The 26,658-nt window shown below is 49.2% G+C and overlaps 1 protein-coding gene across 4 annotated transcripts in view; it reads right to left on the bottom strand.

Annotated features, from left to right (window-relative positions):
* The window catches only part of FAM135B (family with sequence similarity 135 member B), a 1,149,009-nt gene that overhangs the window by 175,403 nt on the left and 946,948 nt on the right, over nucleotides 1-26,658 (bottom strand). For all 4 annotated transcript variants that reach the window (XM_085604871.1, XM_085604873.1, XM_085604872.1 and 1 more), the window contains 2 exons: nucleotides 19,467-19,620; nucleotides 19,253-19,302 (listed from right to left, as the gene is read on the bottom strand). In XM_085604871.1, the coding sequence (XP_085460997.1) occupies nucleotides 19,253-19,302; nucleotides 19,467-19,620 (204 nt within the window). The remainder of the gene's footprint in view (nucleotides 1-19,252; nucleotides 19,303-19,466; nucleotides 19,621-26,658) is intronic.

The following is a 26,658-nucleotide window of genomic DNA, read 5'->3' as shown; positions in this document are numbered from 1 at the left end:
CTCAGATGGAATTTCCCGGCCCGTACACCTGCGGAGCTCCCCATGGATCGCCTGCCAGTACATTTGTAGTGCTGGGCAGCCCCACAGCATGTGGAGTAGGTCGGCGTCAACCACTGCGCAGCGGGGGCAGCATGCGTCTACGCGATGAAAATACTTATTAATGGCAGCCGGCGTAAGGTAGGCCCTGTGCAGGATAAAAAACTGTATTTGACGAAATCTCATGTTTCGAGGTATCCTCCTCGGCCCCTGCAGCATCCTCTCCCACTCTTTATCTACCATAGGGCGAACAAGATCCCCCTCCCATTTCTTGCGCAGTGCCCCTAGGCTCGGCGCCACATGTATCCGCAAGGCCGCAGCAAACCATTTGATTAGATGCCCCCCTCGGCCCATGACATGGAGGTATTGCAGCACTAAGTGTTGCTCCGGCTCTTCCCGTAAGTCCCCCCAATGACCCGTCAGCGTCTCTACCAGAGCCCGGTGTCGGAGAAACTGGCCCTGCGCCAGCCCCGTCTCCTCCGCCAGGGTCGCGAACGGCAGGAGGCCCCCTTCATGGTATAAGTCCGCCAGTGTGTGGATATCCGCCGCGTGCCAATCCCTAAGTTCTGCAGCACACCTATATAAGTAACTCATACATAATAATCAACTCTTTGTTTGTGTATCAAAAGATATAAATATTCTGTATATCTTTTCAATCTTAGTGTAATTACGATTGCATACATAATCTAGAAAACAAAAGATTAGTAACTACAAGTAGGAAAGAAAACTGAATTTTGAATTTGGAGGAAAGTGAGGAGTTTTAAACCTCTGCTATGACTGACTTAAATGGGCCAAGTCCATTGACAGCCATCTTTCACTGGAAACAGAGACTGTGTGATTGCAAGCTTCTGCTTTTACCAAATCACTTTACTCAGGAAAATGTTTCCTTTATGAGCCCCAAAGCCTCACTGTTAGACCTGGATTGTCCAGTGGGTTCATCCCCGGACTTTTTGCTTTTTGGCCTCCTGTTTTGGACTCTGTTTTTGTTGGTTTTATGACTCTGGGCACTTTACCACTGATGATCAGTGCTAAAGTACATATGCTCTCCCTTTAAATTGTGTTTATAGATTGGCATATTTGATTTACTTGTAAGTCCCTAGTACAGTGCACTGTGTGTGCCCAGGGACTGAAAATCAAATGCTGCTAGTGGGCCTGCAGCACTGATTATGCCACCCACATGAGCAGCCTGTAAATGTAACTCAGACCTGCCACTGCAGTGTCTGTGTGCAGTTTAGTACTGCCATGTCGACGTGGCAAGTGCACCCACTTGCCAGGCCCTAACCTTCCCTTTTCTTACACATGAGTCACCCCTATGGTAGGCCTAAGGTACCCCTGTGGGCAGGGTGCAGCGTATGTGAAAGGTAGGACATTTCCTGATGTGTGTGGCAAGTCCTGGTGATAAAATACTGCCAATTTTGACTTTCACTATTGAAAGGCTATCTGTCCCATAGGACAGAATGAGAGTTTATTTTATAAATATAACTTCCTATTGGGTCAAGATAGAAAGATGGAGTTTAGTATGCCTGAACTCAGAATATAAAAATGCATCTTTTAGTAAAGATGATTTTTAACATTGTGTGTTTGAAAATAACACTTTTAGAAAGTGGTTATTTTCTTGCTTAGCCATCCTGTGTGCCTCTGCTGGTTTGTGGATTGAGTGTCTGGTTTCTGAATGACAGCAGCTTGGGATATGCACTCTCTCAGATGGCCACCTGGGAGAGGTTGATGTGTGTCCTGCCTTTTCTGGATGAGTCAGGGCAGGGCTGAATAGACCTGGGCTGCATTTAGAGCAGGGGGGTGGGAGATTTCTTTCACTCCTGAATGGGCCTGGTATGCCTGGGACAATGCGGTCTCCACCTCCTGCCAGACAGCTGCACCTAAGAGGATAGAACAGGTTTTGGCTGGGCAAAGAGCTTCTCTGACACCAGAGAACAAATTAATTTGTGCTATGAAAAGTGGGGCCCTGACCCCTGAACTTTAGATTACTGCTGAACTAGGGAACCTGCCAGGAAGAAGAACCGGGAAAGCTGGAGGAGGAGTACTGCCCTTGTGCTGTTGGGGTTTGCCTGCAGTGGTTGCTTCTGTCTTGAGCAGGGAAAGGACTGGACTGTGCTTACATCATCCTGCTGTTAGAGTTTTCTCCGAAGGCTTGAAGTCGAGCTTGCCTCCTGTTGGAAGCCTCAGGGATAGAAAAGACTTCAAAGATCACTTCTGGGAATCAAGAGGAACCTTTGCCAAGGAGAAGAGCTGGAGAAACTGAGGAGGGCTACTGCCCCTTTGCTGTCTGTTGTCTGGGGTTGGCCTGCAGTGGCTGTTTCTGCCACGGAAAGGACAAGGACTTTGCTGTGTGCTGTGTCCCGGGTGGAGGATGCCGAGGAGAGGGCCCGGCGTAATAATCTCCGTTTCCTTGGTTTCCCGGAGGGATGCGAGGAGGGTGGCATGGAGCGGTTCCTCACCCAGTGGCTCGAGAGTTGGCTCCCTCAGGGGTCATTGTCAGCATGTTTCATTGTGGAACGCACCCACAGGGCACTGATTCAGAAGCCCCTGCCTGGTGCCCGCCCGAGACCTGTCATTATGAAACTATTGAACTACCATGACCGAGACGTTATCCTGAAACAGGCGAGGGCTAAGGGTCCGCTCCTCTTTAACAACTTTTGTATCCTCATATTTCCGGACTACACTAAACTAGTCCAGCAACGGCGGCAGTCCTTCATGGCGGCGAAGGCCCGTCTTCGAGAACTTAACCTCCCTTATGCCCTGCTGTACCCAGCCAGACTGCGGGTGGTCTATCGATCCCACACTCATTTCTTTGATTCCCCGGAGATGGTCTTTCAATGGACAGATGAAACAGTACGTCTTCGCCCGCATACGCCGCCCCAGAGAGACTCTGACTTCTCATCAGGTGAGATGGTGCGGAAACCAACTGCGCAGAAAGGGAAGGGGAACAGACGCTCCAGGTCCAGACGTCGATCACAATCAGGTGGCACCGCATCTCGAACTGCATCAGCCCAGTGATTGCCTACCACCTCAGACTGATGTGGGGGGGTACTCCATGTTCACAGCTCCTTGACATGTTTGCCTTGACCAGGGAAGCACGATTTAGGGCCGATTTCCCCGCAACATATGGGTTGATGAGGGAAGGGCCAGCTGACTATGGGCTGTAAGTTGGGAATCCATTGGTGGGCGGGGGAGGGGGCCGCCGGTTGGGGTCGGCCACTCACGTTCGCCACAACAGGTACTTCATCGTTTTTGAGGTATAGGGTGGAGAGGTGTTGTTGGGATGTTTGGGGGAGGAGGGGGGGTTTGTTGTTTGATCGCACTAGCCTACATTGTTTCCGAGCCACTGTATTCAGACCTTATACTCTGGTTTAGTACACTTTTCTACTTCCCACACTTCCATGATGGGGTCATCTAGTGGTACGTGGGATCCCTCTGGGACCCTTCAAATCATGAGTTGGAATGTCAGAGGGGCGCTGGACAAAATCAAGCAGGGCGCATTACTTAAGCAAGCGAAGCGAGCGCACGCAGACGTTCTCATGCTGCAGGAGACCCATCTTATGGGAACTAAGGCGCTATGTTTTCACCGCTTTGGGTACGCACATGTCTTCCATTCTGGGTTTGTGAGGGGGTAAAGGGGAGTTATGATCCTGATCCACAGATGAGTTCCATACACACATGTGAAGATCTGGAGGGATACACAGGGTAGATATTTGCTTCTGCAGGGGACGCTGGGGTCGGACTCCATTGTCTTGGGATGCGTCTATGCTCCCCCGCCTCTTTCATGGGGCTTGGTGGAAAAGCTTGTATCTTTGTGAACAGATTTGCCGGATGGGTTAGCTGCTGTGGAGCGGGATTGGAATGACGTGTTGGATCTGGTCGGAGATCGTTGGCGCCGCCTGCATGGATCTGCACAGGGCTATACATTCATGTTGGCTGTACATGGCTCATTCTCCCGCCTGGATTACATCTTTATCCCCCGAGACATGGACTGGAGTGTGGTTGCTGCTGATATCCTCCCGCGCTGCCTGTCGGATCACTCGCCGATTACCCTTACCTTGCGTGTGGGCTGGGCGCAGCGGCCCTTCCGGTGGCGTCTCTTGGCGTGGAATCTCCAACAGGAAGAATACAGAGAGCATATGGGTGATGCTATTGACCAATTTCTGTCAACCAATGCGGGGAAAGTGCAGACAGCTGACTGCCTCTGGGAGGCTATGAAGCCCGCACTCGGGGGGATGGACATCTCGTTTTGCGCAGCCGCCCGCAGAAGACATAGGGAGTCCCTCGCACAGGTGGAGGCGAAGTTACTTGAGTTAGAAACTTGTAGTAGGGATAGGGCTGATCGGCAGGCTCCCCACCAACTCCTATTGACGCAACAGGAATATGCTCATCTTCTTCTGGTGGAAGCCCGGCAGGCGTGGCTGGCGACCCGCAATCGGATCTACCAGTTGGGGGATAAGTCCAGCAGGTTACTACATAAGTTGTGTCAGATATCGCTCCATTCCCAGGCCCTAGCGGGCATTTTGGGCCCAGATGGGTCCGTCCTCATAGATTCCTCCGTCATTGCTGAAAGTTTTGCTGTATACTATGCAGACTTGTATGCCCCAAGTGAATGTCTCCCTGCAGCTGTCATTGGTCATTATCTGGATGGTCTGCCACCCAAGACCCTCTCCGACGATGTACGTGAGGAGCTGGATCTCCAGAGGAGGAACTGGGTGCGGCGCTGGGTGAGCTGCAGCCTGGCAAGGCCCCGGGGCCGAATGGCTTCCCCTGCAAATTTTTTAAGCGTTACTATCGACAGCTAGGGCCCCATTTTTGTAGAGTGGTTGAAGAGGCCAGGGAGCGGGGCCGCCTGCCTCGGGACTGGAGACACGCGGAGGTCATGGTGTTCCATAAGCCCGGATCAGCATGCGTCATATCGCCCGATATCCCTTCGTGGAGGCCAAGGTCTTGGCTAAGGCACTAGACAATCGCCTCTAAGCCCATATTACATCCTTGGTTCATCCTGATCAAGCTGGGTTTATGCCCCAAACGGGTGACTCGCCACAATATTCGGCGCGCACACATCGCAGTGGCAACTGTCCAGGGGTTAGGGGAGCGGGCCGCATTATTACTCGCAGACATGGATAGGGCATTTGACTCTCTTAGCTGGGTCTACCTATTCGCGCTTCTCCATAGACTAAATTTTGGTCCTTGCTTCCTGTCATATCTGACTCTTCCCTATACAGACCTGACTGCCTCGGTACGAGTGGGGGGGGCTGTTTCCTCCGCGTTCTCTATTGGGCGGGGAACTAGGCAGGGCTGTCCGCTCTCCCCTTATCTATTTGCGTTGGCCATGGAACCCTTAGCGTCCTGGGTACGGATTGACGCCAAGGTAACTGGCCTGGAGTGGGCGGAGGGTCTGTCGGATCGCATTGCGTTGTATGCAGACAACGTCCTTTTTTGCTTACGAATATAGACAGGACGGGACCGCGCCTCCTGCACATCATGCAGATTTTTGGAGCAAACTTAGGTCTCTATATGAACTCTCGCAAATCTACTTTATGGGTCCTGGGGGGAGGGGAGTGTCTGGGTTAAGGGCCTCCTCCGTTCAGGTGGTAACTGGAGGTTTGAAATATCTGGAGTGTTTTTATCGGACTCGCCAGACATCTCTTGGGAAATGAATCTAGTCCCTGTATGGGATCGCGTACGGGAGTGTTAGAAATGGGATTTCTGGTTGGCTAGGGCTTGCGCCAAAGCCAGGCAGAAACCACCACTCTAGTCAGGGCTGGGGAGTTACACACCAAAGATAACACCTGCTCACCCCCTTGGTAGCTTGGCACGAGCAGTCAGGCTTATCCCGGAGGCGATGTGTAAAGCGTTTGCGCGCGCACCCAGCAACAACACCCAAGGCCCACCACAAAGGAAACTCCACACAAGGTATTATATAAAAATAACCTTTGTATTATACCACAACACATTAGATAAAAACACACACTTTACAATGTGCCAACAGGCACGGCCAGAATTTACAAGGGATTATATGTACAGGGGACAGGGCCACATGGACCACTGTCAGGAATTAGCACTTTGTAGAAATTAGCACATAGGACATAGGAATAAAATTACTGTAGCACAAAATAACATATATAGCACACAACCAGTACTTACTGGTATCAGGTAAGTACCACCTACTCAACCCTAACCACCTTAGGAGAATGTCACGCAGGGAACTAGGACCTCACTAGCACCACCTGTACTAGGTAGAAAACAACCACCTAAGTATCACAATACCTATAGGGGTAAACGCACATTACACATGATGCATCACATTCAGAGGTGTAGAACAAGAAAAACACATGATGCATAAAATAACACATTCAGAGGTGTAGAACAAGAAACAATAACGCCAAACTCACTTTAGCCACCACTGTGGCAGTCCCTAGGCCAACTGGCCTTGAAGGGGCAAGGACGCCCTGTGTCCCAGTAAGGTTTAGGGAAAGACTGCGCAGGAGGCGCAATCCACAATGCAGAGTCAAGGCAAGACTGCGCACGCAGTCGGCGCAAAGCGCCACGGGCCCCCAACCTAAACGTTGCAGCTGCCCACTAAGTGCTGGGCAGCTGTGGAACTGAACTGGGACACCACTGTGCCTTGAACACCAGTATCGCAGTCACGTGGGGCCTCTCGGGACCCTCTAATACAAACAGTGCGCCTTTTTGGAGCCTCGGGGCTCTAAACAACAACACAAGCCCCCTACGTCTCTGTGGCTCTGTAATCTACTGTGGGGCAAGGTGGGAGTGGCCCGCTGCCATCTGGGGCCACTCGAACACGGAAGAAATGCCCCAGTAACGTTGGAGCCCTCTAGGCTCTTAAACAAATTGCCCCCGTTCGTTGGAGCCTTCACGGCTCTGAACAAAATGCCCCCCCCAAGTACGTGGGAGCCTCACTGGGCTCAACAAAACACAATCACCACGTTGGAGCGCCTCGCGCTCAGAAACCGAGGAAAATGCCCCCTTAGACGTTGGAGCCTTCCCGGCTCTTAAACAAAATGCCCCCGTTCGTGGGAGTGCTACACGCACTCGAGAACATTCATGGCCCCGACCGTTGGAGTCTCTCTGGACTCTTGACCGATTGTGCCCTAATCGTGGGAACCTAGTTGGAGCGCACCAGCGCTCAGTAGCAAAGCAGGCTGCCCAATGCACCCTCTCCTTACCAGGGTTTCCTCCGCGCCGGCTCTGCTCCTGGATGTCGGCTCTCTCCACTCCGGTGCTGGGGCGGTCACGGCGCTGTTTCTTCGTCCAGGCAGGGTGCCCCGGGGCGCAGGGTAGGCTCCTGCCGGCTCCGGGGTTCGGAGCAGCCGCAATGCTTCGGTGGGAGGCGGGGTAGGCTCCCACCATCCTATGTCAAGTTCTGGTTGTCCCGGAGGCCCGCCCTCGGCCTGCCTGACTTCCGGATCGGCCAAACGGGGCTGCGGCGGTGATTCTCAAGGTAGTTTTAAGTCGCGGGGTGGGCACCCGCGACGTGAGGCAAATAAACGGGGTGGGCACCCGCAACGTGAATTCACCACAACAAAAGCGGCACCAAAAGCGGGGTGGGCACCCGCTAATTAAATACTTAAATAAGCGGGGTAGGCGCCCGCGAAGTGCACGGCAAAAACGGGGGAATCCCTAGGTCGGGGTTCCCCCCGTGAATTTATCGTAGCGCTGCTGGGGCCGCAAATCGAGCGCTCCTAGCGCTATAAGGCAAATAACAGCGCTCCCAGGAGCTTTGGGGAGCAGGAAAGTACAAAAGTCCTTAGGAAAGTGGGCAGGGGGCAAGGCTGGGCCAGGGGCCAGCTCACTGGGCCCTCCAGGGCAGGAAGGCAGTCCCAAGTGGCGGTTCCTCCTGGCCTCCAGCAGCAGCAGCCCCCCCTCAGGATCCTGGAAGTGAACCGTTTCTGTGGGAAAACATCCCCATTTTTATACAGTAAAACCCTTTGTTCTTGGTTCAGGGTGAGGGGGAAAACCAGTCGCAGCTGGTTGGGGAGCACCCTTGATGTGCTCAGCCCCTCACTCTATTCACTGGCAGGGCTAGGGTCGTCAGTCGCACCACAGGGGGCGGAGCCAGCATTGTGTAGGGGAAAGCCCTGCCCTATTCAGGTCCAAGGTGCACTCCTCCCCAGCCATCAGCATGCTAATCTCCCTATTCACCACCGGGTGACTCCTCCTGACTCTGGGGAATCCCTAGCCCATCACATGACCTCAGCCAGCCAATCACGCGACAAGGCACACATTTTACACTGCACATTGAAGTGCCCACTTCTAGAAGTGGCACTTCCACACTAGGTACATGCACGCCGCACACATCATCGCGCAGCATTCAATCACACGAGTCCGCACATACCAAACTCGAGCCTGCACACCACACGCATCAAGAACTACCAGGGACACATACATTCCCCATGCATTCCTATGGGAGGGCAGGCCTATCTCACCACATGCACTCAGAATGCGCACGCACTTTCCTCTGGGACACAGGGAAAGTGCGCAGAAACCAAAAATCACCACACCAAGTCACCAATAAAAAGCAAAAAGTTCAGGGGTGAACGTGCCAGAAGGGCCAAGACCAACACAACCCCCTTCCAGCCAAAACGCAGGGCAGACCAATCACCACCGTGATGGACTTCCCTGCTTGGGGCGATAGAACACGGACGCGGGCCCGCAACTGCAGGGACACCCTCCGGTTCTACGCCACAGTGTACCCATGGAATTCCTTCTAAAACCACTGTCCGGACCAACTGGGCTACCCCACTGGTACTCCCAAGCTGTCCGCGGCCAAGACCAGGCCCTAGGCCACCCAGGTGCCACTGGTCCTTGCCTAATCACAGAGTGGGGGGTAGTAACCCCTGGCACATAGCGTCCATTCTCCACTCTTCCTGTCTGCAAGACAGGACTAGACTTCCACTGGTTCTCCGGCCTAGGGTCTGCACCCTCAGGCGGACCAGGAGTCTCAGGGAAGGCTCTCCTCCCCCTACCTCTTCTCCTAGGGTTCCTCCTCCTCCGGTGAGGGGTACACCTAGAACGCCATTCCAACCCAGGGTTTAACCCCTCAGGTTGTACCGGGGCCAGAGGAGGGCTCTCCCACCCTCTGCACCCCCTTCCAGAGCCCTGCTCCCTACCAACTGGGGCGGTACCTCTGGAAGAAGAACCGGTCGGGACGCTGGTTACAGACATCCCACCCTTCAGGTCAGGCTGATCCCGAACCTGGCCTTCCAACCTCCGGCCTAGAACCTTTGGTGGAATAATTGCCTGGCACTCCAGGACTTCTGGGGACTTACACTCCATCCCCCTGAGGCTATCAAATGACACATATGTCGAGCGACTGTCTGTCTGGCGCTGATCTCCCGTCCCCTGTCCACCTGACAGTGCGCGTAGATCCCCCAGAACAGAAGTGGTGTCACCCTGGTCACTACACGTGATCCTAGCCCAACTGGGTAGTCCCTGACCCACCGGCTCTTCCACTGGGGAACTCATCCCCCAATCACTCCTCACGCTGGACTCCTGTACCCTCCCTACCGGAGCGGTACTGCCAGACTCCAGAACCACAGGAGCCCTGTGTACAGGCGCTCCAGGTCCTCTACTCACTAAGAGATCTTCCTCAAGTGGACTAACAGGACAGCCTAGGTCCCCAACTTGGTGTTCCCTCATGAAACCATCCAAGTCCTGAGGCAGGGTTTCGGGCGTCTGGGGACCCTCGGTCACCCCCTCACTCCTGCTCCACTGAGCCAGGCAGTGAGCCCCTACACCCTCCTCGCTATCCTGGGACCTAGCTGGGCTACACTGAGCCTCCTCCACCACACTGGGCTGGAGGATCTCTGACCCACTATTGTTGGAATCACTCACTAATGACTCTAGAGAACCTCTGGCCCTTTCCCAGCGGTCTGCTTCCTCTGCAAGTTCAAATGGACAAAAAGAGCCATACCTCAACAGGTGTTGGCGCAACCCTGGCGAACAACTACGGAGCATCTGCTCTTTGATAACCAGACGATACAGTTTATCAAAATCATCTTCTGTGGTAACTCTTACCCAATCAAACAGTGCATCATCACATTCCCCCAAAAACTCCTCCCAAGAATGGTGAGACAGCTTCCTACTGCCCCTGAATTTTAACCTATACTCCTCTTCTTGGGAAACAGGTACCAGACTGGGTGAACTGGGAATGGGACTCTCTGTACTGCACTCTATTTCGCTGCCACCACTGGACTCCACCCTCACTGGGGAATCCAGAAAACTACCATTATGCTCAGGGGACAGGGAAAGGGATGAGGCGCTATCTCCTACGCTGGACCCAGCAAGGGACTCCCTACCTACGGGGTCCTCACCCTCTACTGGCGTCCAGGTACTGTCATCTTCTTCTGAATCTTCAGGGCTCCCCACAGCCCACCACCCTCCAGGTGTGAGGCCCGGGCCCTTTCTTCCTCACTGCGCTCACGTTCCCATTCACCTGCTTGCCATCCAATCATGTGGTTCCTCAGTTCGTACACAGTGTCTGACTCTCTCACCCCTATGTTTCTCTCTCTACAGAACCTTTCCAACTCCTGCATACTGTAATAAACTAGATCACTGGGATCAAAAGCAGGCTCCATTCTGGCAGACGTTCTAGAGAAAAGATCGCACAGGGAACCCAGGGGTCTGAGCTTAACACAGGAGCACACAATTCACAAAAAGGATTCAGCAAGCTCTCTATCCCAGAGAACTCACACTCACTTGCCTAGTGCCACACACCATTCATCCACACACAACCCTCCCCTCGGACTGGTAAGGCAGTTTCTACCACCCCTGATTCCTCAACCTGACCACCATGTGACACAGGTACCAACTCTGGGCGCAGGGCGGGGGACAATGTACTGGACACTATTATGATGCCACCACTGGATCCCACCCTCTGGTGAATCCAGAAAACACAATGCACTTGGGGGGATGATCTACCCTCCCGAGCTAGGGACACCTAACTCACAGTGCACAAAAACACATTTCCAAAGAAATGACAATTAAAAACAAACTTAGAACAATAATCCCTATACTATGTGATTTATCTAAATGCAGAGTTTTGTAGTGCGGCCAGTTGCTGCTGTGGTACAGCGCAAACGCAAGTCCAATTCCCACCGCTGATCACCAATGTTAGAAATGGGATTTCTGGTTGGCTAGGGCTTTCGCCAAAGCCAGGCAGAAACCACCACTCTAGTCAGGGCTGGGGAGTTACACACCAAAGATAACCCCTGCTCACCCCCTTGGTAGCTTGGCACGAGCAGTCAGGCTTATCCCGGAGGCGATGTGTAAAGCGTTTGCACGCGCACCCAGCAACAACACCCAAGGCCCACCACAAAGGAAACTCCACACAAGGTATTATATAAAAATAACCTTTGTATTATACCACAACACATTAGATAAAAACACACACTTTACAATGTGCCAACAGGCACGGGCAGAATTTACATGGGATTATATGTACAGGGGACAGGGCCACATGGACCACTGTCAGGAATTAGCACTTTGTAGAAATTAGCACATAGGACATAGGAATAAAATTACTGTAGCACAAAACAACATATATAGCACACAACCAGTACTTACTGGTATCAGGTAAGTACCACCTACACAACCCTAACCACCTTAGGAGAATGTCACGCAGGGAACTAGGACCTCACTAGCACCACCTGTACTAGGGAGAAAACAACCACCTAAGTATCACAATACCTATAGGGGTAAACGCACATTACACATGATGCATCACATTCAGAGGTGTAGAACAAGAAAAACACATGATGCATAAAATAACACATTCAGAGGTGTAGAACAAGAAACAATAACACCAAACTCACTTTAGCCACCACTGTGGCAGTCCCTAGGCCAACTGGCCTTGAAGGGGCAAGGACGCCCTGTGTCCCAGTAAGGTTTAGGGGAAGACTGCGCAGGAGGCGCAATCCACAATGCAGAGTCAAGGCAAGACTGCGCACGCAGTCGGCGCAAAGCGCCACGGGCCCCCAACCTAAACGTTGCAGCTGCCCACTAAGTGCTGGGCAGCTGTGGAACTGAACTGGGGCACCACTGTGCCTTGAACACCAGTATCGCAGTCACGTGGGGCCTCTCGGGACCCTCTAATACAAACAGTGCGCCTTTTTGGAGCCTCGGGGCCCTAAACAACAACACAAGCCCCCTACGCCTCTGTGGATCTGTAAACTACTGTGGGGCAAGGTGGGAGTGGCCCGCTGCCATCTGGGGCCACTCGAAAACGGAAGAAATGCCCCAGTAACGTTGGAGCCCTCTAGGCTCTTAAACAAATTGCCCCCGTTCGTTGGAGCCTTCACGGCTCTGAACAAAATGCCCCCCCGAGTACGTGGGAGCCTCACTGGGCTCAACAAAACACAATCACCACGTTGGAGCACCTCGCGCTCAGAAACCGAGGAAAATGCCCCCTTAGATGTTGGAGCCTTCCCAGCTCTTAAACAAAATGCCCCCGTTCGTGGGAGTGCTACACGCACTCGAGAACATTCATGGCCCCGACCGTTGGAGTCTCTCTGGACTCTTGACCGATTGTGCCCTACTCGTGGGAACCTAGTTGGAGCGCACCAGCGCTCAGTAGCAAAGCAGGCTGCCCCGTGCACCCTCTCCTTACCAGGGTTTCCTCCGTGCCGGCTCTGCTCCTGGATGTCGGCTCTCTCCGCTCCGGTGCTGGGGCGGTCACGGCGCTGTTTCTTCATCCAGGCAGGGTGCCCCGGGGCGCAGGGTAGGCTCCTGCCGGCTCCGGGGCTCAGAGCAGCCGCGATGCTTCGGTGGGAGGCGGGGTAGGCTCCCGCCCTCCTATGTCAAGTTCCGGTTGTCCCGGAGGCCCGCCCTCGGCCTGCCTGACTTCCAGATCGGCCGAACGGGGCCGCGGCGGTGATTCTCAAGGTAGTTTTAAGTCGTGGGGTGGGCACCCGCGACGTGAGGCAAATAAACGGGGTGGGCACCCGCAACGTGAATTCACCACAACAAAAGCGGCACCAAAAGCGGGGTGGGCACCCGCTAATTAAATACTTAAATAAGCGGGGTAGGCACCCGCGAAGTGCACGGCAAAAACGGGGGAATCCCTAGGTCGGGGTTCCCCCAGTGAATTTATCGTAGCGCTGCTGGGGCCACAAATCGAGCGCTCCTAGCGCTATAAGGCAAATAACAGCGCTCCCAGGCGCTTTGGGGAGCAGGAAAGTACAAAAGTCCTTAGGAAGGTGGGCAGGGGGCAAGGCTGGGCCAGGGGCAGCTCACTGGGCCATCCAGGGCAGGAAGGCAGTCCCAAGTGGCGGTTCCTCCTGGCCTCCAGCAGCAGCAGCCCCCCCTCAGGATCCTGGAAGTGAACCGTTTCTGTGGGGACACATCCCCATTTTTATACAGTAAAACCCTTTGTTCTTGGTTCAGGGTGAGGGGGAAAACCAGTCGCAGCTGGTTGGGGAGCACCCTTGATGTGCTCAGCCCCTCACTCTATTCACTGGCAGGGCTAGGGTCGTCAGTCGCACCACAGGGGGCGGAGCCAGCATTGTGTGGGGAAAGCCCTGCCCTATTCAGGTCCAAGGTGCACTCCTCCCCAGCCATCAGCATGCTAATCTCCCTATTCACCACCGGGTGACTCCTCCTGACTCTGGGGAATCCCTAGCCCGTCACATGACCTCAGCCAGCCAATCACGCGACAAGGCACACATTTTACACTGCACACCGAAGTGCCCACTTCTAGAAGTGGCACTTTCACACTAGGTACATGCACGCCGCACACATCATCGCGCAGCATTCAATCACACGAGTCCGCACATACCAAACTCGAGCCTGCACACCCCACGCATCAGGAACTACCAGGGACACATACATTCCCCATGCATTCCTATGGGAGGGCAGGCCTATCTCACCACATGCACTCAGAATGCGCACGCACTTTCCTCTGGGACACAGGGAAAGTGCGCAGAAACCAAAAATCACCACACCAAGTCACCAATAAAAAGCAAAAAGTTCAGGGGTGAACCTGCCAGAAGGGCCAAGTCCAACAGGGAGGATATTAAAACCTGGTCCCTTATGCCCCTATCAATCTACGGCCGGACGGCCATTTTTAAAGTGGTGTCGCATCCCCGCCTCCTTTACATATTACAGAACCATCCCTACCCGATCTCTCCTGGATGGTTCCAACGGGTCAATACGGCCCTGAGCCAGTTTCTTTCGGCTGGCGGAATGGAGAGAGTGGCCTTGCGGACATGCTTCCAGTCCACATACTGCGGGGGACTGGCGACCTCGGATGTCTTGTCCTACTACATGGCATCCCAGTTATTAGTCCTTAACGAGTGGTGGTACGGAGATAGGGCCGACCCAGCATATGCGGTTGAGAAGTGCTGCATGGGAGACCATACCCTTCATGCTATGCTTTACTCCGCACCGCTGCGTAGCTCCCTGCCACCGGTGACGAAACTTGATTTTACTGGTGTGGCGACCGGTGTTGCCGAGGACAGGGTGGTGGAATAAGCTGATGCAGGAGACCCCCCTCTGGGGCAACGGGCAACTGCCGCAATTGACTGCACTGACGGGTTTTCAGGGCTGGGACAATATCGGCATCTCTACCCTTGGGGACATTATGCGGAGTTCGGTGCTAAAGTCCTTTCAGGAGCTCCAAAAAGAATTTCACAAGCCCAGACCCCAATACTTTTGTATCTACAGCTACGTCATGCCATTACCCCCAGCATTAAGGGTTTGGGGTCCCTGGCTGACTTTAGTCCCATAGAGGCAAAGGTTTTCATGGGGGATCTCCAAGATCACAAGATCTCCAAGATATATAGGTCCCTGGTCATACATAGTTTCCCCACATTACAGCATCTCAGGGAGGCCTGGGAGGGAGATGTTGGCCCGCTGGAGGAGGAGGATTGGGTGGAGGCCCTAACTTCCCTGTGGGGTTCGGCAACTGCCGTGAGTCTTCGCCTTATCCAGGTCAAATATCTCCACCGGGTCTATTTTACGAGGGTCAGGCTCTGGAGGGCGGTATTGGTGGCCTCCCCGATGTGTCTCCGATGCCAACACGAGGAGGGTACCCTGCTTCACACCATCTGGCACTGTACCACCTTAGCACGCTTTTGGCGGGGGTGTTCTGTCGTGCCTCTCCGAGGTTCTGGGAAGGAACCTCCCTAGCTCCCCAAAGCTGGTCCTGTTGCATGTTCTGGATGATGTGGGAGGTGACATATATAAACGTCATCTTATGTTGCTAGGGTTCACCTTAGCCAAAAGAAATATCGCCAGAGCTTGGAAGGCCCCGAGGGCACCCTGGGTCTCAGTATGGAAAAATGGTATAATGATAATAATAATAATTACATTTTATAAAGCGCCTGGTTACACTAGGTCAGTGTGTCCCCGCGCTGCGATGCAAACTGCCCTCTGCTGCTAAGACCTATCCTAAAACGAGCGACTATGCAACAGGAAATAGATAGGTCTTCAGTTTTTTCCAGAAAGTAGCCTCCAAACCCTCCAGCCGGAGGCTCAGGGGGAGTTTGTTCCATTGCTGTGCGGCCACAAAGCGGAATGAACGGCCCCCCATCTGTGCTCGCTTAATGGGAGGCACACACACCAGACCTGTCCCGCTTGATCTAAGTTGCCGGATAGGGGAATATAGGGTAAGTAGATCAAACAAATAAGAGGGGCCCGTCCTTTGGATAATCCGGTGGCAGACGCACATCGCCTTGAACCGAACTCTCTCCCTAATCGGCAGCCAGTGGAGGGAGACCAGCGCCCTCTTAGCAGAGGCTCTCCTCAGGATCATAAGAACCAGGCACGCAGCTGCGTTCTGGATGCCTTGAAGGCTTTGCATGCATTTAGCGGTAGCACCTAGGTACAGTAAATTCCCGTAATCAAGGCGCGATGTCACCAGGGCCTGTACCATGGTCTTCCTGGCTGCTGTAGGCAGCACATCCAAGGTTTTCCGAAGGCCCCGCAGGACTCCAAAACAAACGCCTGCCACCCGCCTGGTATGATGCTCAAAAGAGAGCTTGGTATCCATCCATACACCAAGGTTCTTAGCCTGAGTGCAGGGCGTGGGGGTAGACCCCAGACTCTGGGGCCACCACGCCGATGACCTCACTGATGTAGCTTTCCCAAACACAAGCACCTCAGTCTTATTGCCATTCAACTTCAGGCAGTTGTTGGCCATCCACAGTGTAAGTTCTTGCATGCACGCCACGAAGTTGGAGGCTGCCGTGTCCTGTGCCTGTGTAAGGGAAACCACCAGTTGAGTGTCATCGGCGTAGGACACAACCATGACTCCAAATTGTTCTGCAATCTCAGCTACAGGAGACAGCTATGGATTTCTGTATGGGGCTGGAGATCCCCATTTTTGTGGCCAGGGGATGCCGGCTTAAACATTATAAAATCTGGCGGCACTGGGCAGAGTACCGTGGCCTAGAACTAGAAACGATTCCGACAGCCAGATCTACAGACTTGGCGTCCCTCCAACTATAGTCGATAGGTATTATCGCCCTTGGGATGTTGGTGTACTACATCTGGATTGATGTGACTGTTTTTTGTATGGTATGGCTCTGGAGTAGGAGTAAGTGCGACGGGGGTGGGTTGGGGGCTTGTTTTTTTTCAATCTGTGTTAATATTTCTAATGTATTGCTCTTCAATTGTCGTTTTCAAAAATTGCAATTGTCAAAGGTATCTTATTATGCAATTTGTATGCATGAGTTGTTGGGTTACAGCGCTCTGCAATATATTTGTTATTTGACAAATAAAATCTGTTCTTAAAAATAAAAAAAAAGAGACACTTCTTGCGCGCAAACTGTGACACTGTGAAATTCGGGGACTGGTCCCACCAGAGTATCCAATTCATCAAGGTACTCCATGGTACACACTTATTCCAATAATTTCACCATCCATTTTTTATAATTGTCTTTTGTACTCTTCATCTTTTAAAAAGTTGGCATGTTCTTCTCCTAATCAATTGGTACCTGCAGCCTGTACCCTGAGTCACATGACTATATGTAGCTGGCAGTTAGTTGTTGTGTATTCCACTCAGACAGTGAGACAAAGGGTATTAGGTGTTGGCAGGAAGGGCCATCTCTGTCAGGATGAGGGGGAGGGGCTGTCAACTTCCACATTGCCCATCAAATAAACTCTGCCTCATCACACTCACAGATGGTATCACACCAGACTATTGTGCCCCCAAACAAGCTGGGGCCAGGGCAGGGAGGAAGGGAATCCCAGACACCACTGTTGCGAAAGGACTCTAGAAGCATTATCAGTTCAAGAAACAACATATCACTGGATCGAACCATTTAAAGTGCAGCCCCCATTGACCAAACTAATTTAAAGTACCCCTAGTACTATCAGGGTTATCAAAAATCTAAGGATCATCTTTGAAGCAGAACTCTTGTTCACATTCCAGAACAATGCAGTGGTCAAAGGCCTCAATTTTCAGCTATCCACACTGCAGACAATTCTCCCTCTTAATCAAACTCAACATATGGTTCAGTTAGCACAAGCCTTAGTAATGGTGCCACATTCTTATTGCGTGTCCATGTATCTTGGGCTCCCTAAGAAGCTTACAGTCACTCTGCAGAGAGTTCAAAAAGCAGGCCCCAATGCTTTCCCTTAATTACGCGAAATTAAACTATATTACTCAACTGGGTACCAGGGTTGCAGTTGAATCAAGAGTTACATTTAAAGCTTACTGGGGAACCGGTCTGTGAGGTATCTTCAGAAATTGACTCTCATGTAAGCACACTTACATAGACAAAAGCAAAAAAATTCAGGCATCTTATTAGAGTCTGGATATTCGCATATCAGAACTATTTCATTGTATTATGAAAACATTTTGTTCATATTGTGCAGTGCTCTGAAGTGACTGCAAGGTGACAGTAAAGTGCTTAAAAACTCTGCATAGGGACATGGCACTCACTTTTACTCGTATAAATCCTAAATGGGTCCTGCAAGTGTCTTGAATCTCTTGTTTTTAATATTTGGCCATTGCGATTTAAATAAAGACAAACGTAAGGGGAATTATCTCGGAAAAAAAAGGAAAAGAAAAACAAACACTTATTGTCGCTTTCACTGTCCTAATTCCCACCTGTTTCTTCTCTACCATTTCTTTTCTTAATGTAATTCAATTACTCGCAGAGGCTCAAATCATACTCGAACTGCCCTTGCATTTCGGTCTAAAATGATAAGCAAGAACTGGAAATTCTCTCAAAGGCCTTGAGCATGGCTCTTCTGTTCCAATTTATCAAATGTTGTTTTTCCTATGATGAGCCAACATTCTGCCCTTCTTAATCTGTCACTATAGCGTCTGCTCTCATTCAGATAATTAATCTTTATTATTATCATCGTTTTATTCTTACAGGCTTTAAAGTCTCCTGCATGTCTAAAACCACCAGGGGGCAGTGTTTGATCTACTATAGTCTCGCAGGTTGTATAAATGTCTAAACACATTTCCTGGAATGCATTAAGTTATTAATAGTTCACACTAAGTTGAAGCCTCTGTTTCAAAAATACTTGCTAGAAATGTCAGGCATGGAATAAAAAGGTACAATTGTGCCCGTAGACCTGAGAAACGCCAATTTAAGAAGGGTGAGTTTATTTGCTGCTAGACATGTTGTTACCTACTGTTGAAATATTTTCATTCAGGTACACACAACTGTGGTCGTTTACTTTCAGATAATTAATCATTATTATTATCATCGTTTTATTCTTACAGGCTTTAAAGTCTCCTGCATGTCTAAAACCACCAGGGGGCAGGGTTTGATCTACTATAGTCTCGCAGGTTGTATAAATGTCTAAACACATTTCCTGGAATGCATTAGGTTATTAATAGTTCACACTAAGTTGAAGCCTCTGTTTCATAAATACTTGCTAGAAATGTCAGGCATGGAATAAAAAGGTACAATTGTGCCCGTAGACAGGAGAAACCCCAATTTAAGAAGGGTGAGTTAATTTGCTGCTAGACATGTTGTTACCTACTGTTGAAAGATTTTCATTCAGGTACACACAACTGTGATCGTTTACTTATGTCTCTCTCCTAATGTGTTTCTCTGATTTGTTAAAAAAACAAATTAACCCCTATCTTTCATGTTGAATTTTAATGTGCGTTTTTTAAATCATGCCTGAGATTATGCAAATTTTGCAAACCTGTCCATAAACACAAACACATATGTCGATACATTTATATTGACTGGATAATTTTAGCATTTGGTTTAGAAGCAGACCATACCTGTAATTCAATGCAGAGCTGGGACAATGTTTCTTCCACAGTAACGTTATCTAGAAAACAAAGATGGTTCATCAAAAGGGAAAATGTAATTAAATGCATGTCAGTTTTCTGTCTGAACGGAATGACTGGATGGATGAATGAATGAACACACTGCCAGACGTCTCTCGATTTACAGCATAGAGGTCGGAAGCGCCTTTCATGGGTCTGCTCTTACCTAAGACTGACTGCGGCACATTGCAAATGTCCTTCATGATGAAGGTGTGGTAGGAGTGAAGGCATCTGTATGCGGACAGCAGCAGGTAGCAGAGATCTTTATGCCACTTATACGCGTGCTGCATGCAGTTTTCAGAGGGGACATAGAAACTGCCCTGCAAGAAAAAGAATAAAGATAAGCCTTGAAGAGTCAGATTATTTAAAGAGGTGGGCATACAAGTATTGCTTAATACAAGTTTCTACATCTTTATCGAATGCCACAGAAACCAATACTTGCTTTATTATTATAACCTTATAGCCCACTGCCGAGGGTACCAGTTGTTAAAGGGCATGAACCCGCGGGTGAGGGCCTTTAACAATCGCTATAGCCTGAGGCAGTTAGAACATTCTACCCACTTAGGGTTGAATGTTTTAAATGAAAAAGAGAGAAACAGAAAGACAAACATTCTAATGTTGGAGCAGAAGGCCTATTCCAGTCATTACAAGCCTGTAGCTACTCCACTGTCTTCAATGGAGCTCTTAACATTCGAATGTTCTAACATAGCCTTATAGCCCTCCGTGGCGGGCTATACCGGCCATTAAAGGCCCGCTCCTGCAAGGGAACAGGACTTTAATGCCCGGTATAGCCCAGCTACGAAGGGTTATAAGGCTATTTGAACATTCTGCCACTAGATGGCAGAATGTTCTAACAAATAAAACAAAGGCCTCTCAGAGCCCAAGGGGGTTAAATCCCCTCAGGCTCCAAGAGGTCTTTGTTCACAGCAGCAGCTGTGAACAAAAGCATCATTGGAATGTTGCCCTGCGGGTTTTTACCGGCCCATAGAAGCACAGATTACCCCATTGTATTCAATGGAGTGCTCCACATTCCAATGTTCTAATTCTATTTCAATTTCAGATTCATTCTATTTTAACATGTATGCCTTGAAGTCGTATTGAGTCTTGTTCTGATATCTGGGAGAGTTTTGATTAAGCTCTGACAAAGCTAATCAACGCAGTGACCAGAAGCCAAATTATGAATGGGTCAGTGAGGTATACCAGTCTTTACCTGGAGTAGCGGTGATTAAATTGACATGCTCCCTTCCAAGAAAAGATGTGTTACGTATCTTAGCTACACTATAGCAACATTAAATATGATCTACAAAATACTATTCACAGTTTATGAATAAGCACTGGCAAAGCCAATAGGACTCCATGTAATGTGTCGCTTTTCCAATGTAGCCCGAGTTACTTTAAGTCATTCGTATAGAGCTTCCTCCAGTCAGACTATGGATAAGCGCAGCTCTTTAGTTTCCAAAGTACATGCACTAACAGCTTACCTAGTCCAAGTCGCTTCCTTTGCACACTGGAATTAGTATTTCTGTCAATCCAATTCGAATATTACACTACAATTCCCAAAATCCAAAGAAAAAGCTTGGACTGCAAAAAATTTGTCGTGCATGGACCGGAGAAGTTTGAGACCTCTGTATGAGAGGTGGACAAGCTGTTTGTTGAAGAAGTAAACTAGGAGTAGTGCACAGTTCTGAAACTCCGGTGACAGGCATTGAGACGTTATAATGAAACCCTTATACAAGACTACAGTTCAACATGCTTCTGAGATATGGGACCTAATCTCCACTAGCAACCCAGATCTATGCTTCCTCACGGAAACATGGTTAAAACCCTGCTCAACTCCAGCAATTGCATTAGCCATTCCCTTGGGTTTTAAAATAATTAGATTAGATCGTCCCTCGAAAATAGGCGGAGGAATTGCTATTGTTCACAAACAAGATATTGACTGTTCTATGGTAACTGAGCTATCTACACCGGAAATTGAACTATTAATTTTTAAAATCTCTTCTTCTGAAAAAAACACAGCCACTCAGATGGGTGCCTTAGTATATCGCCCCCCGGGCTCATGTGCAAACTTCTCTAACATTCTACTTGAGTCATTGGCTCCATATATTAGCAATGATAAAGATTTTATTTTACTTGGAGATTTTAACATTCACAGTGAATTAAAAAATTGTAAAGAAGCCCAGTCGGTTTTACAGGACCTTTTGCTTCTGGGGTTATCACAGGTTAACTCTGGGCCCACACACCGGGCAGGACACACATTAGACCTCATATTAGCAAACCATCCTTTAGTCTCATGTCTACCGCCTATTCAAACTGGCTGGTCTGATCATTTTGTTATCGAATTTCATACTTTTCAACATAAATATATTGGTCATGAATTAGTCTCTCTTCCCTGTAAACGACGTCCTTGGTATAAGGTCAATGAACAGATTTTTAAAGATAATTTTATTAAACCCTCCTACACTGCCTCAGAGGGAATTGATGGTGCCTTAAGGGAATTTGATCTAGCCACTAGGCGAACGATAGACACCATTGCTCGATTGAGACAATTTAAACCACGCCCTGCCAACAAACAAGAGATCTGGTTTTCTGATGAGCTTAGAATTTTAAAACAGACCTCTAGGAAGCTGGAAAAAAGATGGAGAACCTCACATCAGGAGAAGGATAGAAAGCAATACTGGGCTTCTCTATCCATCTATCACAAAGCCATTCGTGGGGCACGTAAAACCCATATAGCATCACAAATTGCTGCGGCAGGGAATTCTTCAAGGGTTCTCTATCAGGTCCTACAGTCTTTTATGAAGCCAGTTGCCTGTGAAAGCTCTGAATCAGTATCTCAACCTCTCTGTGATCAAATTTCGTCCTTCTTTTCCAATAAGATAGACAGGATTTATGAGAATATTGTCAATTCTAACATCGCCTCCACTGCCATGGTCCCCTGTCAGGTCTCTAATGATACTGAACATGTGCCTAATACACAAGTTTTAGACACCTTTCCCTCAATCTCTTCCCCAGACCTATTGGTTTTGATGATCCAGATAAAAAGTGGTAGTCCGGATGACATCATACCTGCCAAACTTATGCCCATCCTTTCTGGACAACTTGGCCCCATGATTCAAGGACTGGTCAACTTATCTCTTGGCTTGGGCTCTGTTCCCAAGGATTGGAAGCGTGCGCTGGTAAGGCCCATCAGGAAAAATACATCTATCCCTTGGACCGAACTTACCAATTTAAGACCTATCTCACTGCTTCCTTTTCTGGGGAAATTGACAGAAAAACATGTCAACAGACATTTGTCAGGCTTTGTTGAAGATGTGGGTGGCCTGGACTACTCACAATCTGGGTTCAGGCCAAAACACAGTACAGAGTCTACTCTCCTGTCTGTGGTAGACGACCTACATATGCTTCAAGATAGAGGTTACTCTGTAATCTTAGTTTTGCTTGACTTGTCAGCAGCGTTCGACACCGTGTCACATAACATTCTTGTTGACCGGTTGTCGAACATGGGAGTGAAGAACAAAGCCCTTGCCTGGCTGAGAAGCTTTCTTACTGGCCGTACCCAGACTGTCACCATGGGTACTTACCGTTCCAGGGAAGTAGAAATTACGAAAGGGGTGCCACAGGGCTCCTGTCTGAGCCCTACACTTTTTAACATCTATGTGGCACCCCTGGCAAGAGTGATGCGCGAATTTGGTTTTATTCCTGTGTCTTATGCCGACAACATTCAGCTCCTCTTCCCTTTCAAAACCCTCACGACGGAAATTAAGAACTCTTTCTCGGCAGGCATGAAGGCTGTAGGACAATGGATGTCCTCTAATTACCTACAATGCAATGTCAGCAAAACAGAGATTATGTTGTTTGGAGGGGCCAAGATACTGTGGTCCCCCGATTGGTGGCCCCCCGATCTGGGTATGGTCCCTGAGCCGAAGCAGGTTGTTAAAAATCTGGGGATACGCCTTGACCAGGATTTAGTGTTAAGGCAGCATACCAATTATATCACAGGTGTATGCTTCCACACTATTGGCCTGTTGCGTAAGATTCTTCCTTTGTTGCCAGATTCTTCCAGAAGGACCCTGGTGCAGGCTCTTGTTCTAAATCGGCTGGATTACAGTGAATTAAAAAATTGTAGCAAATGAGGGAGTGTTGGCCAAACTACAGGTGATCCAGAATACAGCAGCTCGACTGGTCCTTAATGCCCCTCCGAGAACAGCTTCTAAACCTCTTTTGGACAAACTGCATTGGCTGTCAATCCGTCAACGGACTAAGTTTAAAATCTGTTGCCTGATCCACAAAAGTATAAATGGCCAAGGTCCCCTGTACTTGGAAAACAAATTCATTCCCTACACTCCTACCAGGACTTTGAGATCCAGCAATGGTTTTCTGCTGGTAGTGCCCCGTTCCAAAAAAGCTAGACATGGGGGTAAAGCATTGTCAGTCGTGGGACCTACACTGTGGAACAGTCTACCACAAACTTTAAGACTATGTCCCGAACACTTGCAATTCAGGAAACAGCTTAAAACTTTGTTGTTTAAAAGTGACATCTAAGCCGGTTCTCCCTGTCTGCTAATGATTAGCTGAAACCCGATCCAAAGCGCAGAGATACTCCATTGGAGTCGATTCTAGCGCTATATAAACCCGCAGAAAAAAAAAAAAAAAAACAGCATCCTTTCAGGGAACCATATTTGCTGTAACACATCCATTGCTCCCCTCACTACAGGCCTTCATTTTATGGCTCCACCCTACGCCTGTCTTCCCATCAGTAGCATACACCAGCCTCTATAAAGCGAGCCTTTATTTTATTATCTTGTGATTTTTACTGCTGACCATATGCTTGTGACGCTTGCGATATGTAAAACTTGATAACCCCTCTAATTTAAGCTAAAGACTGTGTCTGGGTGTGTGTACAATGTATTAGTGAAAGCCTGGCTAGAGGGAGTGGTGAAGGAGCACTGCTTTAAGTGTGGGGGTTAGAGGGAGGAGGTTGGATTAGGAACCTATTAGCAGTAGTGTTCATCGAGTAGGGGGAAAGTGGGGCTAAGAGTATGTTCTAAGTTCAACCTAGAAGAGGCAATAGATTATAATAACATAAAAAGCAGTACAGTGTGCACCATTCCAAGAAGAATGGGGCTGACACTGCTCCAGGAGGAGAGGCAGGGCCGGACAGGCCAATTGCGGGCACCAGGCTTCCCCCCCCCCCCCCGGTGGGCTGGCAGGGTGAGGGATGATTTTGAACCGGTGGGGGCCTTTTTTGTTACTGGTGGTGTTGTAAATAAAACAGCGATATGATTAAGCATTCACTGAAGACATGTGCTCTTCGTCTCTGGATTACGTTTTCTGCTTTATATTGACTAATGTTCAGACTCCATTTTGCTTAGCCGTCCGCCATCTTGTATGGCCATGAAACCACGTGCTCTGCACGAGAAGAGTCTTACCTCTTCATTAGCCACTCCCGAGATCTGCCTAGCAACAGTCTATAAATAACTCCTTTGTGCGTTTGGTGCATGTTCAAAACTGACCACATCTGTTACTAATTAGGCTTTGCTTGAATGTGTTTTCGCGGGTCTCAGGAAACGTTAACTCCACCCATGTATTGATTATGCACTGAACATGTCCATATATGACCAAAAATCTTGCTTCATGTTGTATTCGCCTACTTTCGAGCCCCCCTATTGTGTATAAAAGGGGACCATGTGCACAAGCTCTTTGTGCTACTCTGTGCAATACTGTAGAGCAGTGTTTCCCAAACTGTGGTCCGCGGACCCCCAGGGGTCCGTGATACATTCCTAGGGGGTCCGCAGGAAGCAGTTTTAAAAGCATTGCAAAGTATCTTGTAGAATTAGCAGTTTTCAAACAACAATAAAAGTGTCAAGATAACGCCAGTGATTAATGTACCTGCTGGAGAGAGATGAGTTTTTTTCAAGTGGCAGCTTTGACTTATCTAATGTAGCACAGAGGGTTAATATGCCTACTGCAAAGAAAGTGTACCATGCATTTAACAAAAAAAAGTATTTTATGTGCAGAGTTCAGTAGTTTACTGCTTTTTGTCACAGAGATTCTTTTGTTACTGTGCAGTTTATAAGTGACAATCGTAATCTAGCACAGTGACCTATAAACTGTCATCAAAGAGCTGCTTGCAAACTGCAAGGTACAAGTTAGTGACTTATGTTTTTCCCAGTCTTTCATTATCCTGATGCTGCTAAAACGGTTTATTTAGGTGGAAATACATTTTTATTGTTAAAGTCAATGCTAACCACTGTGTTATGTTCTGAATTCTGAGTTTGTGCTTCTCCAGACTAAGCACTCTTTAAAAATGCCTACAAGTATGAATGACACGGGAATTCTACACCTTGTAGTCCCCTTTGCCTTATGTAACATTTTCTATACACTGATTTACATGTATGAGTCACTGTCTCTATATGTGTGTGTGTAATGTAAAGTGCTCTGACATCCTACAATGGTATGAGAGATGCTATAAAAAATAAAATACATGTGACAGAGGGGTTATGGAGAGATAGAGGCACTGTTGGAGGGTGATAGTGGGGGAATCATTGAAGAACCCCAAAAAAGATGGTCGTATCCCGGTGCATAGTAAGGTCCACCACTTCAGAAATGCAGGGTTGCACCATATTTACAAGAATATGGTGCAGCCCTGTGTTTCCCCTGCGTTGGCGCTACACTTAAGTGTAGCGTCAATGCAAGGACCCTTGCACCATAGTGCGAGGGTGTCTGCATGCAGGGGAAGATTGTTTATGTGCAGGGAGGGGGCCCTTCCTGTACATAAACAATCTTAAAATGCTGTTTTGTCACTCATATGTGTGTTGCTTAATGCAGCACACATGGTAGTTACAAAGTGTAATTTTTTTTAAAGATTGTTTATGTGCAGGAAGGGTCACCATCCTGAACATAAACATTCAAAGGCGTTTTGCAAAAACGAGGAGAAATAAAGCATTTCTCCTTGTTTTGCCAAGTTAAGACCAGGTTTTCCCTGGTCTTAATTTTGGCGCTGCCTCCCATTTACGCTGCCCTTGTAAATAGGGGGCAGCATCAAAATCAATGGGTGTTGCGGTGGAACACCCCACTGCCCACCCCTTTCACTCGAAGCATTGGGTGAAAGGGGGTCTTATTGAGAAGGCACTGTTAAGCCAAGTAATGGGCCTGATGTACGACCTTGTTTGCGGATGCAAACGGGAGATCCTTCAGTTTGCGGCCGCAAAAAAGGGTAATAGTATGTACAAATGCTATTCTGCGAGTCAGTGACTCGCAAAATAGCGTTTGCGACTCTCGCTATTAGGAAGGGGCGTTCCTTCCTAATAGCGACTCGATATGCTATGTACTGATATTTGGTGGCCGCATTTGCG

This window comes from Triturus cristatus, chromosome 5_1 (genome assembly GCF_964204655.1).
Source record: "Triturus cristatus chromosome 5_1, aTriCri1.1, whole genome shotgun sequence".
Lineage (NCBI taxonomy): Eukaryota > Metazoa > Chordata > Amphibia > Caudata > Salamandridae > Triturus > Triturus cristatus.
Note: the sequence above shows the minus strand (reverse complement) of the source record. Positions and strands in the feature narration are given on the sequence as shown.